The sequence below is a fragment of the Oreochromis aureus genome, linkage group 15, assembly GCF_013358895.1.
Source record: "Oreochromis aureus strain Israel breed Guangdong linkage group 15, ZZ_aureus, whole genome shotgun sequence".
Lineage (NCBI taxonomy): Eukaryota > Metazoa > Chordata > Actinopteri > Cichliformes > Cichlidae > Oreochromis > Oreochromis aureus.
The window spans coordinates 32,426,054-32,435,828 of NC_052956.1; the positions used below are offsets into that span (position 1 = coordinate 32,426,054).

The window sequence follows — 9,775 nt, forward strand, 5'->3', positions numbered from 1 at the left end:
AAAAAATGTTAAGCTTTGACTTCTGTGGTCAACCACTGCTTCTTAATGAGGAATATGTTTACCAGATAACAAAAATCTTCTTTTCTAGGTTCACTGTTCAATTTAGAGCCTAAACCATGTTTTACAGATGGCTGTAGATACTGACTGACCTCCTCAGTACATACTGACAAATATTTGATAAAAAAAAGTTCATAGATTCATTATGCCATAAGATCTGTTGGGACACCTCCAATGGTTTAGTGGATAACACATTATCTTGATGTCACTGCTTCAATCCCAGCTAGAGACACAATTCCCCATTAAGCCTGGATCAGGAGGTAAAAGTTGTTTTTCTGCTTGAATCGGTCAGTTATAAGTGGCTTAACAAAAAAAAAAAAAACACCTCTGAAGTTAGAGTTAGAGTTGTCAGAGAGTTGTCTTCCAACCACAGGAAGGTCAGTGGTTGAATCCCCGGCTCCTAAAGTCTCCATTTTGAAGTTGTGGTGTGACCAGGCCTAAGCCATCTAAAAGTGTACTTTTTATGTATGAGATAAGAAGGAAGGAATTTTCTTCTACAAAGTGACGAGATCTGATCTTTTTGCCTACCTCTTACTTTCCCTTAACAACATAAATAACCACTTTAGGTTTTACTTTTATCCAATCACAGTTTTTTTTTCTCAAGGAGTGGTGGTTTTACTATGCAGCTTTAGTTTTGTGTTTCCCTTGTGCGCGAATGTGTTAGACTGTGAAACCAAGCTGGCAGCAATCCACAACAGCTTTCCAGATTTAGCTGCAGCAGCTGTGCTCTGCAATATCCTGTCCATTATCATACAGGGTTTCACTTTTGCTGAGGTCAATAAGTGTCCAGACCCAACAACTGGCTGTTACTATAATGCTTTATTAGCTGTGAGCTTTTGGCTGTGAAAAGCCCTGGTGTTAGCAAAGTTGAAAGTGTTGGGTCACAACTCAAATTAAGATCTGCTCATGAGATCTGGCTTTCAAGCCTTGTTTCACGTTCCCTTAAATTATCTGTCAAGGTCTGCCCTACATGAGTTTCAGGGAGATCATCTTCGCATTTTGAACTGTGGATTGTAAAAGTTCCTCACCTAAAATGCCAAAAAAGAAGAAAAATAGAAAAAAAGGGCTCGGAAGCCCAGCAGGCTTTTTTCTTTACTTAACTCTCCAAAATCCTAGAAAACCTGTTTAATAAACAATTAGACAAATTCTTAGATGAATATAAATTACTGTCTGACAGTCAATATGGATTCAGATCAAAAGGATCAACATCACCGGCATTAATTCAGTCAATCAAGGAGATTACAAATGCTGTTGATCAGAAACAGTATGCAGCCGGATTATTTCTCAATCTCAAGAAAGCATTTGATAAAATCAATCATTACTATTAATTAATAAACTGAAAAAGTATGGGATCAGGGGGGTTATACTGCACTGGGTGAAAAATTATTAAAGTGACAGGAAACAATTTGTGAAGAATATTCCACATCATGCCTGGACTAAAGTTTCAAAAAATATTTCATTTTTGAGTAAAGTAAAACTCATTCTGGAACACAGATCACTCCACATTCTCTATTGTTCACTGATTTCACCGTATTTGCATTACTATGCAGAGATTTGAGGATAATCCATAAAACTGGTTACAGAGATCATACAAATCCACTATTCTTTAAATCAAAAACACTAAAATTCCCAGATCTGGTTCATTTCCTCAATGCACAAATTATGTATAAAGCAATAAAACAACCTACTTCCTGACAATATTCTAAAATTGTTTTCTAAACGGGAACGGGAATACAATTAGAAGGGGGAATTAAATTTAAAACATCCCTGTATGTTCGCTAAAACACTAAAATGTTTTTTCATCTCTGTGTGTGGAGTGAAGCTGTGGAACAGACTAAGTGAAGAAAGGAAGCAACGTCGCAGCATGACTCAGTTTAAAAGCGGTTCAAAAATATGTTTTTTGCAAAGTACAGGGAGGAGGTGGGGCTCTAAAGGGGGGGGGGGGGGTTCTCAACCACTATTTTCACAACAGTGTTGTGTATACGTGTGTGTGGGTGCACAAGTATGTTTATATAAGTATATATGTCTGTAAATTGTATCTCTTTTGACGTGTTACCGGGGTTATACATGTATATATATTTAAAAAAAATACATGTAACATGTAATTTAATGGTAATTTCTAATGGACAGGGCATAAACAGGAAGAAAAAGTGCAGACTAATAATTACTAAATAGTGGAAAGGGGGTAAGTAAACAGAAACATCATAGTATACAGTAACATGTGTGCTGAGTATTGCCTGGAAGTCCCGAGGTCAAATGGAATTGGACCCTAGGGTGATTGAGAATCTCTCCCATCGCTCTTATCTCTCTGTGTCAATTTATTTGTGTCTGTGTTCATGGGCAGGACTCCACAAGGGTCCCCGTCTTGGAATGAGCACACCTGCTCTGATCACCCACCTGTCCCCTCAAACCCAAACTTCAGGAACTGCCACTGGCCCTGCCAGATAGGAATCTGGAAGTAGGCATCCTTCAGGTCAATGGTGGCAAACCACTCGCTGGCATTGATGGCCAGCCTCACCCCGGGGACCGTCAGAATTTTGCATCTTGGATCTCAGGGTTCACAACCTCTGTCTTTAGCCCCTGAGATCCAAAATCGGACAGAGTTCCCCCGGCTTGCTTGGGAACCAAAAAATAGCAGAAGAACCCAGCTTGGTGGTCCCCTGCATCTACCTCCCATATCACACCTTTCCTGCTCGGGGTCGCTCACTGAGGTGAAGGTCAGGATCAACATGTAGAGCCTTGGCTGCACATCCTTTCCGTCTTCCCTGCATGTGGGCATATGTCTGCGAAAGGCATGAGGCCCTTGACATTTCCTGAGGAACACGGCGGCTGTTTCGAGCATGCTGCAAAAATTGGGGTGCGCCTGGGCCGAACATGACTGTGGGTCGACAGGCAGCCTCATCAGCCTCACCAGCTGGGACTGATATAACCAAAGATGGCACTGCAGTACCCAGAAAGAGGCCAAGGACCTGCCTTTGGCGACCACCTGCTTTTCATCATCTTCCAGAGGCATAGAGATGTCGCATCCCACACTTTGACACATTCGAGCTGCCTTACTTGCACAGGGTGAAGGCAGCTGTAACCCGCAAACAGGAAGACAACACACAAACTGAGTTTCTCCTGTCTCACTGTTTCCACACCACTGCTCTTACTGTTTGTCTTGGTGTGAATGGGATGCTTAATGTTATGTCTTATAATTTGGGAAGCCAGAGACTGAAAATTGCAACGCATTAGCAGACTGAGAGGCTCTTAGTCCCAGAGCTAAGGCTTTAGCCACACTTTTGAGCCTCGGACTATCATGGGGTGGGGTGTTTAAATGCAGCTGTGGCTCAGGAGGTGGGAGGGATCATTTTACTAATTGTTCAACTATCCTTGGCCAAGATATTGAACCCTGAGTTGCCCTCGAGGCATCCATGAATTTGTGCGAATGTGTGAATGTTAGGTTGCAAGTGCTTAGGCATAGAAAAAAGCACTTGTCTAAATTTGCGTGTAAAAGAATGAATAAGAAAGCATTTTCAGTGCTCGGTAGAAAGATGCTATATAAGAACCACTCTGTTATATTTGACAATGCTGTTGCTTGAGTTTTTGTTAACATTTTCTGTTGTCATTTTGTCTTTCATCTTGCTCCCAACTCGCAACCTACTGGTATGTATGGTGTCAGCCTAACCTGACTTGGTCTTGGTGCATTTCATTTGAAGTTGCACGTCAGAATTTCTGAGTTCCCAGCTAGAAATTTGAATTCGAGTGCCCGAACAGTCTGACTTCCAACACAGATTTTGCAGCAGCGCATGTAAACACTAGTAAAACTGTAAAACCTGTAATCTACAAAACCACTGTTATGTATTTGTGACTGGTTAAATAAACCAAGGGCAGAGTCCTGACAAGGATCTATCCATGAATGTGCGGTGTTATTAAATTTTAAAAAAACGAAGAAAAAAGAAGGAAAAGCTGCTACTGAGTCATGAATGACCGTACCTTAGAGCAATAAAAAGCCTTTCTTTCATTGCTTTTCCAGCCTTACTACTTTGTTACTTTTACTTTTGTTAATGGCCTTTCATGTTGTCAGTCAAAACATGGATGAAATGAGCTTATCAATTTTGCATTGACCTCTCGCATATTTCTACTGAGAAAATTTTTTTTTGCAGTGATTATTTTTATCATTTTATAACCACTCCCAAATATGACATTAAACTTAAAAGATTATGCTTTACACAAAGATGACTAGTTGGTAACATATAAACAGAGGTCTATGTTTTTCAGATTTACTAAGAAATACTGCAACTTTACCACTTTTTAATTTTTTTGTAATGATCTTATGTACTATTATTTGCCATTCTTTTCTGAATAACAACCAAAAGCCAGCACACTCAAATTTCAACAAATTTATTGAATTAACTATAGTCAGCAGGCTTTCCTTCCAAACACATACATGCCCAGTCATATTCTTTCAATAAAGTACATCGTTAAGGAAATTCTTCATGGATATCTGGAAGCATTGAGCAATCTCCGCATTTGTACCAGACTATTCAGTGTGGTCTGTATCCACTCCAGGGTGCCTGACAGAGTATGTGCTCGAATGGCGTCAGATCAATGTGACGCTTAGGTTTCCGTTGACCTGAGTCCCCACTGGGAAACCCTGTCAAAGACTGAGGAAAGGCAAATCTATCAATGAGCAGCTGCTCTTACCTTGATGATAGCCTCCAAGTCTTCCGAGGACACACAGGGGTGTTTTAGCAGGAAAGCTGCCTTCTCTGCTGTGATGGTGATCTTCTGGTTATTTTCAAAGGGTTGTTCAAGCGCTTGGAACACCAAACCCCCTGCCACCAGGTAGGTCACCACCACTACAAACACAGCTAGCACAGTTTTCAGCTTCATCATGGTGAAGGGAGCTGAGCCATCGGCCACCGCCTCCATGCTGGCCACCATGCTCGGGGGGCGGGAGGAGACAGAGAGCCTTGGCAGAACGCAGCCCATTGGGTTCTGCATAGTGGCCACACTGGCATGTACTAGGCTGCACTGAAGCATGCCTGGCTGCACCTTCTTTGGTGGAACCAGGTTGGTCTGGACTGCCACTGAAACAAAGGGGAAATGAAAAATAGGATGATGTGATATTTGCATGATTGAAGTGATGTTTTCTACTGACAAGTGCTCTGATAGAAAACAGGTGATCAGCAGGAATAAGCAGAAGAAAGGACAGTTTGTTTGTTTTAATTTAAAAAAATATGCTACTAATTTTGCAGAAAGACCAAAGAAAGTCCTCAGGTGGTGGTAGTTAACAGTGATGCAATGGTAATTCATTGAAGTACAATTTGTTAGTCTATGTGCTTATGAAGTGCTTATAAAAATACTTTTTTATAGGTTACTTGACACCAAAGAAAAAAATATTTGATCATCATGAATTTCATTCATCCATTCTCTTCTGCGTATCTTTGTCAGTGTCTTGGTGGGCTGGAGCCTATCCCAGCTACCATAGGGTGAGCGGCAGGGTATACCCGGGACAGGTCACCAGTCTGTTCGCATTCACATCTATGGGTAATTTAGAATTACCAGGTAACCCCACTAACTGCATGTTTTTGGACTGTGGGAGCAAAATGATGTTTGGAAGACTAAATAAAACAAGCACTAAGGTGCTCAGGTTACTTTGACTTTTGACTGACAGTAATAAAATTTCTCACCACTGTCTCTGTTATAGAAACAAAACACTGAGTGGATTAATGGACAAGTGAATAAGTAGATTCAACTCATGCCTATTCAAAGTCACAGAACTTGAAGCAATAATGAACTCTACAGGTTTTGAATGAACAAACTAAATAATTATTTAGAGGATGACAGCTATTAAACCACAGCAAAAAAAGGGTGCAGCACTAGAATGTTCCTTCTTGACCTTGGACAGAAAATCATAATTCAAGTTTTGACAGTTGTTCAACAGCATCTCACATCTAGAGGGTTTCTGATTTGGTCGATAGTGTTTAGAGTAAATTCTATTGAAATCTAATTTAAACAAGCATTCTCTAAATATAGGTAACTGCTGATTATTATTTGCTATGACACTGAAAGTGTTACTGTAAAAAAAACCAACATATTAGTGAGTGTCACACCTTCTTCTTTGGTGCCGCTATTGACAAAAACAGATCGTGATGAGCTCCCAGAGTAACAGCCCAGCAAAGCCAAACAGGTGGATTTTGCATTTCTTCTATTCACTACACAGTGTTATGTAAAAGCAGCACAGGGAATCATGACAGCTGCAACACATTTCACTGATATTAGCACACTTGTAGAAACCAGCAGAGAAGACTGCTTTGATTTATGTAATCAGTCAGCTGCAGTGTGTATAGTTAAGCTTACATGCAGGTGCACACTTCAGAAATCCCACAATTAATGATGTGCCAGCAGCACTTGAAAATAATAAAGGGGTGCCATATAAAGGACATTGACCTCATCAAGAGCTTGCAAAGACTCGATAAACATGCGCATGTTTACGGTGTGGGAGAACGTGACGGTCATGCGGGATTTGGGGGGCTATTTCCACGGGGGTGGATGAGGTAATGTTACGACAGACCTCCCCGCTGCATCACACTGGAGCATTTGTTGACTAACAGCCTCATGGTAGATGTCCCTGCGTTGCCCCGCTGTGGGCATAATTACTCTTTCTGCCATTAAATAATTTCTCGGGTATAAACACCACAGAGTACTGAAGACGCCGCGGGGTGGACGCGGCTGCAATGTTTGCCCACAGTAAACTTCAGCATGCAGCTTCCTGTGGAAATTCAATGTCTGGTCAGCATGTTAAGTGGCCAAGCCAGTGGGAGATACTGGACGGACCAATTAGTGTTTACAGAGCAAATAAAGGTTACAAAGAGCAGTTTGACTTCAGCAAATCATTTCAAAACATGCAGTAATGGGAGGATTTGAACGCCAACTTTCACCGAATCCAGAACGACATCTACCGCGAAAGTGCAGCATGAATAAAACACCTTCACAAAAAATAACAGCATACTGACTGACGGGCTAACCTGGCGGAGGGTTCATGTTCCCCGGTTTTCTTGGATTCTCAGTGGGAAATTTCATCTTGGCTCTTCAGGCACTGCCACTATTAGAGGAAATATATATCCAACTTTCACGGTCTTTCTGTTGATTCCGTCGCTTTTAACCGGGAAAGGATGGAGAATGGCAGGGAGTAAAAAGACATTATCCGCAGCGCGTGGTTCCGCTTCAGTGGCTGAGAGACTTGCTGCTTGTATGAAGCTTCTCTTCTCACCAACGGTGGCGGTCTTCAGAAGCGCACACCCACCGCTCGCCGCATCACAGTCTGCATTGTGTAGCAGTAAACACCATGGGCGCGGGTAACGAGAAGCGATGCTCCACTGAAGAATCTAACCATCACATTGCGACAGATTTCTGTTATACATTTACATCACGGTGCATCTGAACAGCTCTGCGCTGCTAGTTGTCAAGACCCACCACTCCCAGATGCTGCTGCTGGTGCAGTTTGGCTTAATCTCCACACCGTAGCGCAGCGTCGTGTCTGTACCACTAGATAACGTTTGTCCAAATGAGAGGAGCAAGCAAAGAGAAGAGAGATGCTGAACCACAGCAAGACGCGCTTCAGTGTTTATTTAACACTAACACCTGGTAGCTGTTGAGAAAATATAAGCATTACATAAGAAGTCTGTTCTAAGTTAAAATATGTTCCCTCCATTGTTACACGAATTAGGGTTAGGATTGTCGGGGTGTTGAAACTCTAACCCCCTCATTTCATCTCCAGCAGCATTCAGTCATAAAACCGCGGTCAAGTGCGCCGATGAAGCCTCTGGCCTATTTGATGGCACAAGATTACTGCCATCTTCTGACGCAGTTAGCTATTGCCTCTGGAAGCAGGCTTGATTCTGCTTGACTACAATTTCATAGCCAAATTTGTTGCTGTTTCTTTCTTAAGAGCCTGTCCATGTCCTGTTAACGAAGGCGGAGCTTGTCAAGCTGAGAGGTCAGCAGTTTCTTTGATTGTTTGGGCATTCACATTGTGGATAAATCTGTGGTCTTTAACGAGAAACTAATGGGAGACCAGTATGCTAGATAAGATGCCACTGGCTATGCTTCCACAGCCCTGATCAGTCACAATCTACACACTGTACAGTAACCGAGGTAGAATTAGCAAGTAAACAGGTGGGATAGCAGAGTTAAGAGAAATCAGAGTTCATACAACACCTTCATTTCTCATGTATGATTTATCTCTCTTTAGATTGTCAGTTAACCATGTCACAGTGCATGTACCTGTGCTTTTTAATTTTTTATAACAATATTTAATATACGTTTAAAATCAAGATGTTTCTGAGTTAACAGCTGTTCATTTTAGAAATATCTGGTCCTCACAGCAGCCACAACAAACACCTGGTTTTTACCTCAACCTTTTAGATACTTTTGCTTAGTCTGATGCAATTCAGTTTCATTTAGTTTTGTGTATACAGCCCCAAATCACATGTTGCTTAAAGTTGCTTTATGTTGTAAGGTAAAGATTCTTCAACAATACAAAACCTCAACAATCAGATCACTTACTATGAGAAAGTACTTGGTAAAAGTGGAAAGAAAAAATTCCCTTTTAACAGTAAGACACTGTCATGATCTAGACTCTGGCAGGAGTCCTTAGTCAGTTATTTATAATTATAAGTAATTATAAGTAAGTATGAAAAATATAAATATACAAGTTATAAATATAAGTCAATTATTTACCATTATTTACAGTGAATATGGATAGTCAATAGTGACAATCCCAAACTCCTCTGATGCTTTCCAAAGTTTCCAAACCATTTCCCAGACTCCCTCTCTGCAAAGACACCTCACCACTCTGTATCACAGGTCTCTCCAGGTAGACCTGAAAACAAGGAAAGACAGGTAAGTGTCATGTCGGTGTGTGGAGAGAGGTCAGAGAGGACCCAAATGCAGGACTCGCAGGCTGAATGAGGATGTGGACGGTGTTTATTATAAAGACAAAATGAACACAACATGAAAGGTTGCACTAAACTGAATGACTGGACGTGACTGAGCTAGATGTGTTGCATAAAAAAGACAATGTCAATAGAATAGAAAGAGGCAAGATGACCGGAGAGGACAGATGGACCATGACAGTACCTTCCCCCACCCCATAAACGGAGTCTGAGGTGGAATTCTCTGACGATCTTCTTGTCTTGGATGGCGGGATGCACGACCTAGGATCATTCCTCTGGGCCATATCCCTCACAATCAACCAGGTACTGGAAACCCCTTCCACGACATCTGGTGTCCATAATCGAGCAACTTCAAATGGGGAGACAGAGAGGATTAATCACTGCATCAATTTCAAATGGTCCAGTGTATTTGGTGTGAATTTCTTAGGTTTCATTTGCAGAGGGATATTTTTTTCAGATAACCAAACTTTCTGACCTGATTGATAAGAAGGTGCAGGGATCTGGTACTGATCAGCCAGACATTTGTTTTGCTCTTTCATTCTCAGGAGTGCAGTTCAAGTTGACCTCCAGTCTTTTACAAAAGATGGCCACCATAACAGATCCAGGAAGTATATTGTGTGGTTGATACCAGGATGACACATACATGTGTCCACTAGGTTAGTTTTGACCGGACTTTACAGGCATGAGGAGTTGAGGTGTGTTACCTGGGTTCTACTCTTTTCTTTGGGCGTTTCGAACCAAGGAATCTATTTCCCAGGTTAACAAACCAATTACGC

The 9,775-nt window shown here is 41.5% G+C and overlaps 1 protein-coding gene across 1 annotated transcript in view; it reads right to left on the reverse strand.

Moving 5' to 3' along the window:
• Nucleotides 1-7,855, reverse strand: part of kcnk10a (potassium channel, subfamily K, member 10a) — a 31,429-nt gene extending 23,574 nt beyond the window's left edge. The window contains exons 1-2 of the mRNA XM_031741682.2: nt 7,071-7,855; nt 4,744-5,129 (exon numbers count right to left, since the gene is read on the reverse strand). Of these exons, the coding sequence (XP_031597542.1) occupies nt 4,744-5,129; nt 7,071-7,125 (441 nt within the window). The 5' untranslated portion in view covers nt 7,126-7,855. The remainder of the gene's footprint in view (nt 1-4,743; nt 5,130-7,070) is intronic.
• Nucleotides 7,856-9,775: the final 1,920 nt, after the last annotated feature.